Source organism: Prunus mume, linkage group LG3, assembly GCF_029339155.1.
Source record: "Prunus mume cultivar Tortuosa linkage group LG3, ASM2933915v1, whole genome shotgun sequence".
NCBI classification, from domain to species: Eukaryota; Viridiplantae; Streptophyta; class Magnoliopsida; order Rosales; family Rosaceae; genus Prunus; species Prunus mume.
This window is the reverse complement of record NC_142700.1, coordinates 9,933,165-9,950,966: the sequence shown is the minus strand read 5'-3', so window position 1 is coordinate 9,950,966 and position 17,802 is coordinate 9,933,165. Positions and strand designations below refer to the sequence as shown.

Genomic DNA, 17,802 nt, shown 5'->3' with positions numbered 1-17,802 from the left:
AAGGTTAAGTGTTTAGGATTTAGTTTGATTCATGTCCTCCCTAGGCCTTAGACACGTTTTAAATAATTAAAGAAAAAAAAAATCAATTAGCGCTCTTCAAATTTATTGTATTAGTCATTTGTAGCGCGTGGCTATTTTGGTTGAATTATGAATTCAATTCCAGAATTTCTCATATAAAAAAACTAAAGATTAATAAACCAGATGGATAGATACATGGATAATATGCTTACCCAATCAATCATACGAGCACTTATATAGAAAATTTCACATTTAAGGAAACGAAATAAAAATTAGTCAATTACTTTGAATTAAGATATGGGTTGCCCAAAAATATTTGAATTAAAATAAAATGTTTGATAATTATATCTTAACTTCCAAGAAAGTTGGCCAAGCGTCCACCATTCGATGGTCTTGGAGTTCATGATTTGACTCAATGATTCGTAGTCCAATGTGTTCATACCTTCTTTAATTCAAACATACAAAAACAAGAGCTTACAGTCCAACAGTTCAATTCTTGAATTGGCCAATTCATCACCAAGGACTTCATATATATATATATATATATATATATATATATATATTGTCAACCTAATTATATATGAAGCTGCTGCAGATATAAATATATGAAAATAAATGCCGGCCTTACAGCTTATGATGAGCCTGCAGCACCTGCAGGCCTTACATTACATTAATCAAACTATATATAGCATAATAATTAATAAAATAATTTTAGTTATCTCTTAATAATTATATTAATTTGTTTGGACAGCTGATGCACATGGCAGCTTGGAAATTAAGTACTTCGGGTTTTCTCAGCAGCAGTCGCAGCCATGTTCAAAATCATAACTCACCGCCAATGTAAATGATCCAGAAGATGCAGCACATGCATGATTGACGAATAATGTGCATGAAATCGAGTTAAGCCAAGGTATATTTCTGCTGTGGAATTTCAGAATCTTCATTAATGGAAACATGAGTGAAGAACAAAAACATATTTGGAAATTAAGGGCCAACTTGTTCATCACATGCAATAGCTGACATAATTCATAGTACGATTTTCGATAATATTCTGATCCCAATTGTTTAAGAGATGGCATATATACTATCGGCATCTACAATTCTTAAAGGCTAAGGCTTTTGAAGATTTTTTTTATAAAAAAAATTACATTAATGTAGATATGTACTTAGCCAAGGTAGCTGGAGCCGATATGTATCATGTTACTTTGCATCCGAGTTTGAATCCTCATCTTTGTAGTTCAAATTAAATAAAAATAGAATGTTACTTGTATAAAAAAACACACACATTAATTTGAATGAATTTGCTGATAATGTTGATAAATTTATTTTTCTCTGGCTATGGCAAGTGGTTTTAGCATAATAAGGGAGTTTGTATTCCATATATAGAGTAGCATGCCTAGCTACACCTGGCTCTGTTAATCTATTTAATCCAGATTTCTAAAATTAATGATCACATGTGGAAGTAAACTACCATCATGTCTTTATGCTCTAACTCTTTCCAAATTTGTTGATAGAATATGGTTTCATGTGATAATATGATAGGTGAAGGAAAATTATAATGGAGATTTGGGCATTGCATTTTCATTGGGCCTGAAAATTTGCCCAAGCTTATCTGAATGAATGAATTCTAGGCCCTATAGAATTTGCAGGCCTCAAATGGCTCAACATTTCTATTTTGTTTCATCTTTCAAATCTTTGTTTTGGTAGCCTCCTATTTTGCATCAACAGCAAACTGCTTCTTGGTGGGCTTGCAGCTTTTTTCAAATGGACTTTTCTGTGTGCACAACTTAAACAGTCAGTCTTATTTCTTTTGGTGTTTGTGTTATTATGACTCTTTTGTAGTCTAGTGCATGGGTGACACTCTTTTTCCTACCCCAGGGTTTTGTACAATGTGGTTTTTCCTAGAAAGGTTTGTAATTAGGCTGCGTTCCTACATGCGGGTTCCTTTGTAACGTTTTCTCTGATGATTCTAATGATATGCCCCTTTGTCTATAAAAAAAAACTTAAACAGAGTTTTCTGTTTCTTGCATCAGAGAAATGTGTATTTGTTGTACCTCAGTGCATTGCTCAACTGGTGACTTGAAGCATACCAGTTATCATGCACATTTCTATCCATATATAACTCTTTGGTTAATGGATCTTAAAAATCATGGACACTTTTGTTTTCTGCTGATCAAATGTTTTTCAACAATTTTTACTTGATTTATACTTCTTAATACAAACACAACCTCGTGTCTCCAATTTCACAATAACTATTTTGAGCTATATAGCTTGATTTTCCCAACAAAAAAAGAAAAGAAAAAAAAGGGGTGGAAATAATTAACCAAGTAAATATTTGTCACTAGGCAGCAGCTCCCACAGGCACTGCTCCCTTGAGCCTGGAGGATCCGTATAGAGTTTCTTCGAAGCGGATAACCTCGTTCTTGGATCCGTAAGCAACTTGAGTCCGATCGTCAAGATTAACGATCACCTTGTCTAGCACAGACTGGTGGCCATCACTACTGAAACCTCCAGCATTTTCAACCAACAAGCCTAATGGAGCTACCTCAAACAACAGTCTTAGCTTAGCCTTGGTAGTTGGGGATATCACATTGGTGAAGATACCCCTCTCTTTTACAATAATCTGCAAACCCATAATTTTGTATGTCATTTTAGATGCATTGTTTTGCTTAATGACTAGAAATTAACTAAACTCAGGCATGTCAAATGGTGTTAATTAATTAAGATAAGTAAGGACCTGGTTAACATCTGGAACCATTCCTCCAGTGTATCTCAGTGTGTACTTCTCTTTCACATAGTAGTCAATTAGCTGTTAAATAAAAATTCAAGAAATTACACCATGAGTGAAAAAAGAAAAGAAAGTAGCATGTCTTCTGAAAACACATCAATAAAATAAAATTTAGGAAAGCAGAGTTGACCTTGCTGTAGTCAGGGTTGTCAAATGTGGCTCTCAAATTTCCAGGGGAGAATAGCTTTCCTTCACCAATTTCTGTTGTCTCCTTAACATGTTGCCATTTTCCTAACCAATGCATTTTGTAGAGAAAATTAAGGGAAGCCATGTATTGAGTTTGAAATTTATCATAGAAGTGAGCTGATCAAATCATTGTTGGGTGAGAACTTTATATGAGATTTAATTTTGCGATATGAAAGCAAACCTTCATCAAGAAGAAGGAACTCATGGGTGCCAGGGAAGCCTTTAACAGCAAGAACATATGTTGTTCGAGGCCCGTAAATCCCCATGGCTGCAGCAACTTGATCTCTTCCTGTTATCCCAGTTAACTTATCTCCTGGCCACACCCCAAAAATTGTCCCTACAGTGAAATTTGTGTCGACGATACTGGAGCCATCAAGTGGATCAAAGGCAACACTGAATCCACCTGTTTATGTTATGATTAACTAGTGAGTAAATGTTCAAATATATATTGAGTGCTCATATGAATACATGAATTTCCATATAAGATTAGCAGACCTTCAGCTGGGCCTCCCATGTCTTGGAGCTCAGGAACTTCTTCAGAACAAGCATATTTGCAAACGTGTGAGTAAGTTAAGGCCTAGATGTTGAAAGACAGAAATCAGTTTTGACAATATTCTGAAGACCAGAGTTTACAATCAGGTTTGGTTTAGGTAACTTCTTTGAAAAAAGTATATTTCTTCGGCAAAATTCAAACTATCCCATTTGTGCAATATGCATATATAGATTAAGTCTGACCTCAAAAAGAAGCTTATCAGCAAGCATATCCACAGCAAGCTGCTCATCTCCAAAAGAATTGACACATGCTGTTCCTCCACAAGAAGCTGTCCTCACTTTAAATCCAATGGTCCTTAATGCTTCCCCCATTGATATCAACAATGTGATCAGTTTCTTATCTGGGGTTGCCTTTGTTAGGAATTCTTCCTACAATCACAAATTAATTGTTTATAAAAAAAAAAAAAAAAACTTGTATTTAAGCTCCATAAAGACCCTTTTGCCTATACTGGTTGTGCAGCTCTTTTTGTAAGCCAGTTTTAACTTTTAGGAAATAACATGAGGTTTCTTTTTGTATCTTACCAAGCTATCACCAAGTGCACATTTGGGTACACTGGAACTGTTCTTTGACTTTAAAGCTCTCAGGGATGATTTTGGCACCATACGCAATGATTCCCCAAATAGAGAGCTTGTTCTCAAAACCTGCCATGCATACAAAAATCCTTTAACAACATGTATATTTCATTCATCCACCATTTTCATTAGAGCACCATTGGGGCACGTATCGAAAGAAGAAGTCCATTATATATTGGTATATATTCTCAAGCAGCAATTTGTACTAACTTGGCCAAAAATATGTGCATGCATATATGTCTGAAAGTGAAAACTCCATGTGTTAATACCTTAGAATTGAAAGATGAAGAGATGGAAGCTGGAGAGACTAGGGAGCTTGAATGCTGAGATGAAACATTACGCGCTGGAAAAGCTCCTCTGGCGTAGCATGCAACACTGGTCTCCATATTTGACAGTCAGCTTCAAATTAAGCAAAACCAGTTTTTGCAAGAGCTAGCTGTGCTCTGCTTTCAATCTATTTTCCTTGGGCATGGAAACTTGGAATGAGTAAGGATTGTAGATATATAACCAGCTAATAGTGTTTTGCCACGTGGCACATGCTAAGTTTATAAGCTGAAAAGGTGGAGTGGGCTGAAGTTAATTAGCATCACTCAAATATCTGTGGCTCTGCTCTGGTCCCATGAAGAGATATGGTTTAGTTGAGACCCCACTTATGACTTACATGGCTATGCACGTCACATTTCTGAACAAGAAATGCAACTGGGAGCTCCACTGGTCATTTGTTTTGTGCTTTACTAGTAGTTAGTTAATAGGATCTGTCAGCAATTTTTTTATTTTTTTTACAAGCAATATTGAGGAAAGGAGGAATCTAACCTATAACCTCGGGTGCAGGGGTAATAAAACCACCAAGTGCTTGTTTTCCCTTACAAACCATCATTCAGAATATCTGCAGAGCATAACAAGGCCTAAAAACCATAACTCTGGAGCACACTAAATATAAGCCAAGAATGTGACGCATCTAATGAGCCAGCCAGGTATGGAGTCTGGATTATTTAAGCTTTGATATGATCTGTTGCTTTACGAATAGATTTAGGAGCTAAACGATGGGCTAAATTCCACATGTGATACAAAGATGCACGCATTATCCAAGAATATCATGAAAATTAGTATTCTTTAGAATGAGCAAAATATTACAGCTGAATCCGAAATGGAAGGCCGATAGAGATCACTGTTACAATCAAAATTTCTCCTGACCCGTTTCACATTACCCTCTTCAATTTTTCATGTTTCTTTTTTCTTTTTCTTTGAGGGTCTAAGAGAGAGTCAGGTTCAACTGAACAAATTCACTAAACTTTTCTACGGAACTTGCAAGACCAAGAATGTTACTTGACAGTCAACAAAGTTCTACTTTTCTTTGTTTTCGGCTTTTTAGCCTCTTTCTTTTGCTGCTTATACTCTTCATATAGTTGTATGGATGATGTAGTGCCATCTAGCTCAGCCCTTAATCTCTGATTCTCCTTAATGTCACGAAGAAGCATGAAATGAGCACACAGCTTCTTTCTCACATCATCTTCGTCGATTGAAGTTGTATCTGCAGAAGGTTCTATCACAGCTGATACAGAATGGTCACTTCCTCTTTTCCTTTTGTTATTTGATTTTTTAATGTCACTCGGTGGCTTGAAAGACTCTGGCCTCTCCAAGGAAAAGTCTGTGAAAGCTTGTTGAGGAGAGATGGTAGAGAGATAAACCTGGTTATGAGCAGTGTTCATGCTAGATATACTTAAAGCCATACTTGAGACAGCTGGATGATAATGCTGGGTTAGAAGATTGAGTTCCCAAAGGACTGAAGCAAGAGCACCACTTAAATTGGGGTCCGAAGCATATGGGTGATATTTCTGTGCATCAGGAGGGAGAGAAAAGAGAGTGAGGGGAACGGTGTTAGATTCAGCATTATAATGAGCGTAAGCATGTAATGATGCCAAATGTACCAAACCAAAATCACATATAAACTAAAAAATAATTATATAAAATCACTTTATTTAAGATTACTTGCTGAATGAACAAGCATGATAGACATTTCTCATTTTTATATTACATAGCATTCTGCACAGAGTGAACAATGCACAAGCATCATTTGAACTATTGCGTATGTTTGTGCAAGTTTTAGGTCTTTCTTCCTTTTTCTCTTTGTTTTTTTCTTTTCCCCTCCTGCTTGACAAATTAACTAGTGCATTCAACTGGATGAGTCTTTTATACTACATTTATAGATGGACTTCAGATTCTGAAGAGAGGACCATTGTGAGAAACATAAGCATGCAGAGAGGAAAGCAAACGAAAAATTTATTTGTCTAACTTCCATATGGGAGACTAAAGGCCACACAGACAAAGTGAGTAAAACTTTATCAGTGGTAGGTATCATGGGTTCATGGGGAATTATTGAGGCATCCTTGAGGGAAATTTAAGGACTCCAGCATGCAAAATGATAGTTTTGGCCTCTCTACTGTGGATTAAAATTTAGATAAAAGATAATTCTACAGTTTTGGCATCCAGAGCTGCAGATCAGAATTTAAATAAAGCTAATTCCTTCACATGATAATCAAAATGAAAAGAACTTGCGTTTTTGGAAATTTATTTTCAGAAATACAAGCTGGCCGCAGGCTGAAATTCATTAAATATCATGAAGAAGATGTTGGCATGAGAACTTACAGCGACAGAACCTGACACTGAGCCACCTCCAGCATCATTTTCTAACAGATTTCGGCACTTGACATTCTTCAGAAGAAGATGCTTTAAAGTAACCAAAGCTGCAAAAGATTCAAATGGGGAACAGGAATAAGAAATCCATAACAAGATATTGATAACTTTGTTTCTAAACAAGAACATACCAGCCATGGACTCTGCCGATCCGGAACATAATGAGAAAGTGGCCAAACGCTTTACAAAGGCAGCAGCCTTCTGCATGTCATGTTGTCTATCTTCACACAGCATTATCTTCAAAGCTTCAGCTAATACTTCGCCCTGATCTCTGTTCCATGAACACAACCAGGACGTAAATCGTTTTAGGTAAGTCATTAGTTGAACAAGCCTAGAAAGCATGCACTTATACTAGTCTCTAAGGTGACAAGAAAAATCAATACACCCATTGCAGGAATTAAGCTATCACAATGAATATTCTTAATAGAAAGATGCAAATTAAGTTCCAGAACTCCAGTAAATATGGGTATGGGAATTTGAGGTTATTTACTTCATAAAATGCACAAAGATAACTAGATGCCACAGAGGGTAGAGAAATGTTTTAACACCAAATTTTGGCATTAAAAAGTTTAGTGCAAACCTTCCAGGCCTATATTCAAGTATAATATTGTAAAGCTGAACAAAGAAGTCCTGCAGATCAACATTTAAGGCATCAAGATTGCTCTTCATCACTTTAAATGCAACAATGCAGCAACGGAGGCGCTCAGATACAGTCAAACATTTTGAAGTATTCTCAGAATCGCTACCACCAGAAGCAAGCTTTTTCAGATAGTTTATAAGATCCCCCATGAAATCCATGTCAATTAGATGCGAGAATTTTCCTAATCCTTTCAGACACGGAGCAAGTAAAGGGTGGGGCTCAGATGCACCAGTAGATAAACTAGCATTTGCTTCGGATCTGAATGGAGAATCACAGGAAATTATTCAATACATTTGAAATCTGAAATAAAGGGGAATTGCAAATCCATAAACTATCCAAAGAACAAATTATAAATGCTTTCCACTTTCAATCAAGCATATCTATGACAGACTTCAAAACTGAATATATCTCCCATTTCAATCATCACTCTCAAAGTAGCCATTTACTGCTTTTGGATACCTAGTTCCTCGAAGCAAAGCGCATGCATATTCATAAACAAGCTTATCTGAGCTTATGCCATTTAAAATATCACTCAGAAGATCATTCATGTTTATGCATTTATCAACATTATGAATGAACTGTCAAAATATCGAAAGGTAAAAGATAGAAAATTATAGAAATATGGTTGAACAATATGAAAATTACACCAAAAAAGAACTGTTTCACAATACAGCTATATTTAATGACAATGTAGCTTAAGTGAATTTTATAAAGGACAGAATCAGATACATACGTTCTTTATGGGCTCATTTGAGCACTTAAGGTACATTCTCTTTAGCGTGGTCTGATTGGGAAGGAGTTTTGAGCTAAATTTAAATTATTTCTTGTTAAGCACTTGTAGTTTTTTATGCCAAGATGGACATATTCTCCATCTTTTTTCTAGTACTTAACAGAAGCTAATTTCCAATCAGAAAAATTTACAAATCCTTTTGGTCTTCAATGATACAAAATGTGAAAATTCACTTCTACAAGGAGTTTCTTCCACAATGCATCCATTTACCAGTATCACACACTATTTACAGAAAAAGTAAACATGAGTGCCCCACAGTGCCCATAGACAGAGAAGCCAGTTTTTCCTGATACCATGTGATCAGTCATCTCTCAAGTCTTAAACCTCATGTATGCTAATGTATATGCTTAGTTTACAAACTTGTAAATCTTCTCTTTGAAAAATTAAAATTATTTGTACAGACTACACATAGTGAACAATCTGCTCCTTCTTGCTCTGGTTTGTCTTTTAAGCTAAAGCAAATTCATAGGATATCACAGATCCAAAGTTATCAGAATCGTGATGCGCAAACAAACCTGGAAGCTGATGACTGCATTGTATGTTTCAATATGCGAAAATATGTTTCAAACACAGCAGAAAGTGCCTCTGTCTGCATTCCTCTCCGCTCCATAACATCTGGGGTCAAAGCAACAGCCTTGTAATCAGCAGCAACCTGTGTATAGCATTTTACAATATTCAATAGGTTGAGAGGAAAAACCACTGAAACAAGCAAGATCAAGAAGTCAATGGATTTTGCAAAACAGAAAAACACCTCCTCTCTTGTCTTCGTCAATAACTCTTGCCTACTCCTTTTTTTGTCATTTTCCTTCAATTGACGTGCCTCCTCATAATGTTTTTTCTTCTTACTTTTCTTGCTTTGGGGTTTATGTTTCTCATCATTTCTTGCAGCCCTCCCAAGATCCTCATCGAATGACAGAGACAAGAAAACCTGCAGAAGTACTAACAATAATAAGCATGGAGGAAAAACAAAATCCACAAGAGTTCTTATTATACAATATGATTCCAACACGAAATTCATCTTCGCACTATTTGTAGATTACTAGCAGAAAAGCAACAATTTCCTATCAACAATCATTTGTTTATGTGAACCTGTGTATGACACAAGTTACGGTAACATATGCACGTTCAACTGACCAAATGCATTATGTATTGCTGCAAAATTACCAGAGAAAAGCTATATACATATACATTTCTGTACCGTAAAACAGTAAAGCTCCTTTTAAACAAAACTCAAGAAATATGCCATCTAGTTGGCTGAGCATGGAGTCCAACGGTAGATGACGGCCATAAGTAAAGAAATAACAACTTCATCTTAACTCAATATAACCCTGATTGTATCCTTATAAAACTACAACATTTGATCAATAATTTTCTTTTGGCAGAGGGATATAGAGAACTGGTCTTATTTTCTCCTAGTATGGTTAGGCAAGATGGTCCAGTATTGAGTTGATCGGCACAAAAATTGGTTAAAACATAAATAACAAATAGATAAGTAATCTCATGCCTCCACAGAGTCAGGGTGTAATTGGCAATTATGAGCTTTCACATGATCTGCAATTAATCGAACAGCCTCCACAGTTGCTTCACCACCGTGTTTTCCCTCGTTTGTAAACAGTGACTTGATGGAAGAACAGCACAGTTTCCTGTTAAGAAGTAGTTCATAGTTAGATGGATGAAATAGTAAAAGAAAATATTGGCTACGATCATGGACACAATTATCTTGTGAATAAACCGAGAAAAGTGACATGCACCGACACAGACATGAGAGACGTGTTACATATGGTACATGGACACATGAACGTGTCATGTCAACTTCATCCCAAAAACGATGACACATCAATACATCTGCAGTTTTTTATATTTATATAGATATCCGTTCACATTCAAACAAATCTTTATATGAGAACAATATTCTTAAAAATAATTATGAAAATAATAACCATGTCTAATTTTTTTGACAAAAAAGGTCAACACCTTGGCAATGTTGAACTGTTTCTAGGCAAAAGAAGGTGTTTTAACACCCATGCAGTCTGCAGCCAGAAACATCATCAGTCCTTAACCAAGTTTTGAATATTTTTCCTTTGTCAGATAAAATTTTAAATTGAGACTCTAAACAAAGAACAATATTTCCACTTGAATGTTTTGCTCAATCCTAAAGTATAATAAATGCTGGCTAATGCTCATCTTTAGAGTTAAACTGTGTACTCCAACTTGAAGATACAATCATTTTCCAAATTCTTGCGTCAATCCTGACCTTCAAAGACACCTTGTAAGACTACTTACCAAAAGGATAAATTAGGGAACAAAAACTAAAGATAGAGCAAAACCTTACAACATCATCTGGGGAGCCTATGTTTCTGATGACAACACCTAACAAGCTCTCCCGGTAGTTGAAGTGGGGTGCTGCATCAAGCAATGTACAGATACAGCGAAATGCCACATGCTGAAATGAGGACTGCTTTTCTAATGCTGCCAACTTCTGCAGGTATGCCTGAGAATGTGCATAAAAGAAAATTCTAACAATATTTATAAGGACAACCACATAAATCAAAATTGTTCTTCAAAACAAAATTGTTCTTCAAATTTACATAAATCAACAACGTTTTACAGGTTTTTAGGTCAATTTTAAACAATGAACAAACCTAGTGTAGGTTCAGTGATTGGTCCAATGACCCAAACAAACTTTACATCCCCAAAATCTAAACAATACAATATCATCCATCAAAATGACCACTAAGAAAAAGAAACAAATTTACAAATGGCAATTGGCATGATTCAAAATCCACTAGCTTAATAAAACTAATTAATAATTTATTTTGTTCAAGGTGTAGCAGATCCATCAGAAATCAGAAGTAAGAAACAAAAACCATAACAAGTAACCAAGCATAGAAAATATTGCCAACCTTGTATACAGATAGCAGTGTTGATTCATAAAGCCGCATTTTCTTAACATCCTTTGAGACCTTCATTTCTAGCTCCTTCTCAGTAGGAAGCCTAATCCGATATCTACAATACATTCATATAACAGTTATAGTCCAATACTGGAATGCAGACAGAAAACAATGTTGATCATGAGTAAACATGCACAATGGTTTGTGGGCAAGGACACAAGTTTCATGTGTCAACACAGACACAGGGCGTCCAACACCTCAACAGCCAAAATTATGTAATACCAATGTTTATTCTTAATTTGAAACATTTAGCACATATTTACATGTGCTCGGTGTATATTCTTCCAGTGAGAATTAATAATAAAAAATAGACACGAACATGATAATTGGAAATATTAACACTGTAAAGTTTCTCCAAAAAATCAAACCACCATAACTCTCCTTTATTTTGAGAGGCTTTTTCCTCCCAAGGATCCAAAGGTGTGACAGAAATGGGTAGGCACAAGTCCTAAGGCGTTTGTACACCGCATTTCATTCTAAAGAAGAGTTCTACAAATCATAAAAGATCAATGTACATCATGGAACAGAACTGTGGTCTTACCCAGGAATAAGGTCTTTAAAAACAGCCAACAGAGATAGGAGTCCAAGTTTGACAATGGCATGATTGTTATCTTTACAGATCTGTAATATGTCCTTCAGAGATTTTATATTAGAAGCTGGATCAGCAAGCAGCGCTATTCCCAGCTCTGCAAGTTTGTTCTTCTTACTTTCAAAGGCTTCTTCAGTTGTAAGATCTTCTTTAATCTCAGCCTAACCAAAATAAATAAATAAATAAGTATTTTTTATGTGATACACAGATAATACAGTATACTAAATGTAAAACTCAGAAGCAAAACAGAAGAATAACTAGTCCAATCAGATGATACCAGCACTGCTTCTTGTGGAGTTTGTTCGACTTCAGGTTCAGCCTCCTTTCCTTGTTTCTTAGCCTCTTTCTTACTTTTCTTAAGCTTTGCCCTCCTTTCAGCCTTTGTCAGCTTAACTATGCTTTTATCTGCAGCACCACTGGCTTCCTCTTCAGTGGGATCGTTTTCAGATGCTTTTGATGCCTTCGTTGCTGCATCATGACAAGAATTTAAAACATGCACATTCAGTGTACGTCCAAAGACCTTCCAAAGACAACTCCAACAATTACCATTATCCAAACTAGAAAAAATAAAATAAAAATGAGGAACCTGTTCGATAGTAGAGTTGTCCATCTAAGGTTTTAACAGGAAGAGCATCTACACGATCAACTTGAACCCCAGGATCCTCTTTTTCTTTGTGCAAGGATTTCCTTTTTAAGCGCTTTTCATACAAAGCTTCCAAAGCATCCTCCTTTACATCAGCAACGCGGGTAACATGCCTTTGTTTAAACATAAATGTAGATTAGACGAACCCAAAAATGATATTGAAATCGAAACTTTGAAAACTTAAGCCCAACCAATGAAAATTCAGAGGTATATAAGTATTAAATTTTAAAGGAAATTAAGGTTCAAAAGCACGAAATAAGAGAAAAGGAACAAACTTGGTGATGGACTGGGTGTCTAAGGTGGAGAGAAAGCCAGCGTATTCTCGGTTTTGATCGACAAAGTCCCTGTCCTCGTCCGAGACTTCAATTTCGTCCTCTGAGACCTCCGGTGGGAGCTCAGGAGGTAGAATGATCCTCTGCTTTTGCTTCCTCTTCGCCACCATTCTGTACCTAAAATCCTAGCTGCTTGTTAGTAGGGTTTTAGACAGAGAAGAGAGAGAAGCTGAAGATGAGTCTCGGCTAGTTAAAACTTTCGACCTGCTGACCAAAAAACACACCTTGGGCACACTTCAGTACCCCTCGGCCCATATTTTATTGCTCGAGCCCACTAAAAGTATCATGAGTTACCAATCTCAAGCCCCGTTTGGAATTGCTTTTTTTGACAAAAAATCTACTTCACTTTTTTTTTATGAAAAAAAGGGGACAAAAACCCCAAAAACAACTTACACCAGCAAATCAGTAGGAACTAGCCTAGATCTAGTAATTCCTAGCAAATCATCGATCAAACTAGGCCCAACCCAAGCTGGAGCATCAACAAAGATAAAAGACCCAAGTCTAAGTTATAGCTCCAAGTCGCCAAACAATCAGCAACACAGTTTTTCTTTCTGTAAACATGATAAACATTGCAGCAATTAATCTTATGCATCAACTCCCAGCAGCTAGCAACTAAGGCTGCAAGAGGATGAACATCAATAAGGCCCTTCTTCTAGATCAATTGAACAACAATTGCTGAATCCATTTCAACAACAAGATTATCAATCTCCTTGTCCACAACAAGCTTCAACCCAAAAAATAATCCCCAAATTTCTGCCTCAAGAATTTGCCCCTTCCCCAAGTTCACAGCAAAACCACTGATCCAATCTCCAGAGGAATTTCTAATAACACCTCCAGCACCAATATGTCCAGAGCCATTCCTCCTAGACCCATCAACATTTAACTTGAACTGGCCAGAAATAGGAGGTTCCCACTTAAGATCAATCTGGACTTTATGATTATGCTTACTCAAGACATGAGAAGCCTTAAACCACTCATGGACAGCACAAACAGTAAGTTGTTTAGGATCAAAAGGCACATCTTCATCCCCTTGAAAAACTTGGTGATTTCTCCATTTCCACACATACCAACAAGTAAAGATAAACACCATACTCCAGGGGATATTACTACACCAAACTGCCTGGGAAAGAAGATTAGTCTGAAACCAAGGAAGAAAATCCATTTGAAAGAAATGGCCATGATGGCCAGGCAATAAAACAATACTCCATATACCTCTAGCCTTATAGCAATCACGAAGAATATGTAATGTAGTTTCAATAGGCCACTCACAAGCACCACAAGAAGCATCAAAAGTCAGCTGTCTTCTAACTCTTTGCTCATTGGACAGAATTTTACCTTGCGCAATAAGCCAAGCAAAGATCTGCAATTTAGGCGGTATCTTTAGTTTCCACAAAGAACTAAAATTATAATCAGGCCATGAGGGACCTTTAAAGAATAGATTGTAAGCGGTTTTTACAGAAAAAACTCCATTGGAAGTTCCTTTCCAAATCTGGCAATCCTGCAAATTACTAGCAAAACCCACAGGATAATTAACAACAAGTTGAACAAGATCTACCGTTAAAGCTCTTCGTAATTTATCCAAATCCCACCACTCATCTTTAAAAAAAATTGGAAACAGAGCAATCTAAATCCTCAATATGCAAGACCCCAGCATGCTTCAACAAAGGCTCATCAATAAGCCAACTGTCTTTCCAAAATTTAGTAGTATCCCCCTTACCAACCCTCCAACCTATTCCTTGCCTTAACAACTCCACCCCATACATAACACCCTTCCAAGTGGTAGAGCAATCCTGTCGAAACATTAAAGAAGAATCTAAGACAGATTTCCCTTTAAGATACTTAGACTCATAGATCTTAGCCCATAAGCCCTTGTCATTTTTATGTAATCTCCACCCGACCTTAGCCAAAAGGGCTTGATTCATGGCAGTAGTTTTTTTAAAACCCAAACCCCCTTGTTCTTAGGACGACAAGCTAAATCCCATTGATAGAGGTGGATCTTCTGCTTTTTCTCACTGCCACCCCAAAAGAAATTGTGATTTAATTTGTCCAACTCTTGCCCAACACTAACAGGCAACTTGGAGGCCTGCATAGCATAGATAGGAACAGTAGTGACAGCTGTATAAGAGTTGCTCTACCAGCCAAAGAAAGAAACTTTGACTTCCAAGAAGCAAGCCGCTTATGCACTTTATCAATTAAACTGCCATATGTGAATTTAGTAATTCTAGAATGCAACATAGGCATGCCCAGATACTTACCAAGGTCCTCAGTAAGAGGAGAGCTATAAATCAGACTTACCTCCTTAGCTGTCTCCTTTCTTGTATTTGGTGAGCAGAAGACAACAGATTTATCATAGTTCACTGTTTGCCCAGAAGCACTGCAAAACCTCTCCAAACAACTCTTTAGCACCCTAGCTTGAGTAGAATTAGCTTCAGCAAAGAGAACCAGGTCATCTGCAAAGAATAAATGAGACACAGCTGGGCCAGATTGTGAAGACTTAACTGGTTTCCACACTCCTTTTTTAACAGAATCCCAAATAAGATGAGATAATTTCTCAATACACATAACAAAAAGATAAGGAGATAAAGGGTCTCCTTGTCTAATGTCATTCTTAGGAAGAAACTGATCAGTAAGCTCACCATTCATGCAGATTTGATACCTCACAGTAGAAACACAACTCAAAATCAATTTAGTGATAGGACAAGGTAACCCCAACTCCACTAACACATGCTCAACAAACTTCCAATTTAATCTGTCGTAAGCCTTAGACAAATCAATTTTCCAAGCCATATAGCCTTTCTTCCCCTTAGACAACTTAAATTTATGCATCAACTCCTGAGCAATAAGTATGTTATCAGTGATTTGCCTACCAGGCACAAAACTTACCTGGTTAAGGCTGATGATGTGAGGCAAAATATGTCTTAATCTAGCCACCAAAACTTTGGAAATAACTTTATAAAGGGTAGAACAAAGGCTTATGGGTCGAAAATGCACCATAGTCTGCGGGTTGTCAACTTTAGGGACCAAGGTGATTAGAGTATAGTTGAGCTTCTCTGGGATTCGACACTCCTTAAAAGCATTCATCACCATTTGGAAAATATCACCAGCACATTGATTCTACTAACTCTGATAAAAATATGCAGGGAACCCATCTACACCAGGAGCTTTAAACCGACCAATATTAAAAAGACTAGTCTTAACCTCAGCCATATTAATTGTTTGAACCAACCTATGCAAATCATCCATATCAATAGGGGGAAAAGGTTAGGGAGATCAACTGCATAATCACCAAGAGAAGTAGAAGAAAAGAGACTGGAAAAATGATCCACATCCAAGTTTTTTAAGCTGTTAGCCTCCTCAATCCAAATACCATTAGCATTCTTCAACCTTTCAATCTTATTTCTTCTCCTTCTTATGATAGTAGTAGTGTGGAAAAACTTGGTGTTTCTATCTCCATCTTCTTATGATTAAAATCATCAATCAAAGATGTTTCCAAATCACTAAGAAACCTATTAGGCCCCTTGCATAAAGCTCTCTGGATACCAGTAATTCGAGCCAACAACCAACTTTTTCTTTGGCGCAACTGTCCAAAAACATTGATATTCCAATGTTTAAGACGCTCAATTAAGGCAAAAGTCTTCTTCACAGCTGTACCATCACCAGGACCCCAAGCTTCAGAAATAAAATCATTAAACTTCTCGTGATGCAGTCACATCGCTTCAAATCTAAAAGGCCTTAAGGCGGGGGAGGTTGAGAAACACGAGGTAAGACAGATCTTAACAGGGTTATGATCCGACTTGGTTCTTGGCAAATGTCTCACAGTGGCTTCAGCAAACAACCCCCTCCACTCCAAATTACATATAGCTCGATCAAGCCTTTCAAAGACTTTCTTATTATTCCAAGTAAATTTTGGGCCCGAGAAACCCAAATCAACCATAGCATTGCAATCAAACCAGCTTCTAAAACCTTTCAATCTACTAACAGGAGCTCCTCCTAGCTTATCATTCACATTCAACATTTCATTAAAATCCCCAGCAATTAACCAAGGCAAATGATGACTATCAGCGATAAAACTTAGATATTCCCAAAGCTTAGCTCTTTTAATACCACAAGGGCTAGCATACACAGCTGTAGACAACCAAGGAGACTGGCCACGCCACGCCACAGAAGCAGAAATAGATTGGTCTGAAGTCCCCAAAATATCAACATGAACTTTAGAGGCATCTCATAGCAACCATAGACCACCAGAAAAATCAGTAGCATCCACAATTTCAAAATTAGAGAAACCTAGGGATTGAGCAATAAAAGCAGCCTTACCACCGCTTATACGAGGCTCACAAATGAACAAGATGTCCATATGGTGAGAATGGATCAAATCCATCATATTAGTCTTGAATTTTGTGCAAGCAGCACCTCGAACATTCCAGCAAACAATATCCATAAAAACAAATAGAAAGATAAGAGGACCCAAAGGCTAGACCCTTTATTAAATACCAACAGTCATACCTTCACCATCGCTGAAGATATTGCCTGCCAAGTTCCCACCACATAGATGAACTTGACCTTCCAACAGATCCATTTTATCAGCTTGACACAAGCTATCAGAAATATTAGAGTTCAACGTAACTTTTGAATTACAACAATTCACCCTTTTCTTTTTCAGATCTGCGATTTCGGTTTTTTTTTTTCCCATCGTATTAGAGGCCACGGTGGTTTCCAGGTATTGTTCTTAATCGATTGTTGTTGTTTTTCCTTGGGGTGCCTTTTCTTTGATTATGGAGGAAGGATCGCCAGGGGTTTTCCTTAAAACCTACCGTTCAATGAAGCGAGTTCGGGTTGGAGATGATTGCGCCCCGGTGTGCGATATGGTTGATCAGCCTAATCCCTCTTTGATGGAGCATGTGATGTCTCAATCTGAACAAGGTCCTATGCCGGATTCAATTTTTGGAGTTGAAAGCTTTCGTGATAAATTGATGAACAAGGTCAATTTGGAGAAAAACGTGGGAATTGATATCAGTTCTCTTGATGCTGATTATGATGAGTTAAATG

The 17,802-nt window shown here is 37.0% G+C and overlaps 3 protein-coding genes across 3 annotated transcripts; all 3 read right to left on the bottom strand.

Moving 5' to 3' along the window:
• Positions 1-2,175: 2,175 nt before the first annotated feature.
• On the bottom strand, positions 2,176-4,597 carry LOC103325708 (sedoheptulose-1,7-bisphosphatase, chloroplastic-like). The gene is made up of 8 exons (XM_008227889.2): positions 4,387-4,597; positions 4,067-4,186; positions 3,728-3,913; positions 3,488-3,569; positions 3,174-3,395; positions 2,937-3,037; positions 2,756-2,827; positions 2,176-2,641 (listed from the first exon to the last, which is right to left on the bottom strand). The coding sequence occupies exons 1-8, from the start codon at positions 4,501-4,503 to the stop codon at positions 2,360-2,362; spliced, it is 1,182 nt and encodes a 393-aa protein (XP_008226111.1). The 5' UTR covers positions 4,504-4,597; the 3' UTR covers positions 2,176-2,359.
• A 614-nt stretch (positions 4,598-5,211) lies between these two features.
• LOC103325709 (binding protein) lies at positions 5,212-12,939 on the bottom strand. Its single transcript, XM_008227890.3, has 13 exons — positions 12,700-12,939; positions 12,368-12,537; positions 12,059-12,249; positions 11,734-11,942; positions 11,145-11,247; positions 10,569-10,732; positions 9,746-9,884; positions 8,993-9,169; positions 8,757-8,893; positions 7,392-7,709; positions 6,943-7,082; positions 6,764-6,861; positions 5,212-5,952 (listed from the first exon to the last, which is right to left on the bottom strand). The coding sequence occupies exons 1-13, from the start codon at positions 12,864-12,866 to the stop codon at positions 5,440-5,442; spliced, it is 2,526 nt and encodes an 841-aa protein (XP_008226112.2). The 5' UTR covers positions 12,867-12,939; the 3' UTR covers positions 5,212-5,439.
• Positions 12,940-16,165: 3,226 nt separating this feature from the next.
• Positions 16,166-17,332, bottom strand: LOC148918684 (uncharacterized). Its single transcript, XM_089048680.1, has 3 exons — positions 17,260-17,332; positions 16,525-16,938; positions 16,166-16,425 (listed from the first exon to the last, which is right to left on the bottom strand). The coding sequence occupies exons 1-3, from the start codon at positions 17,330-17,332 to the stop codon at positions 16,166-16,168; spliced, it is 747 nt and encodes a 248-aa protein (XP_088904806.1).
• Between the last annotated feature and the right edge of the window lie 470 nt (positions 17,333-17,802).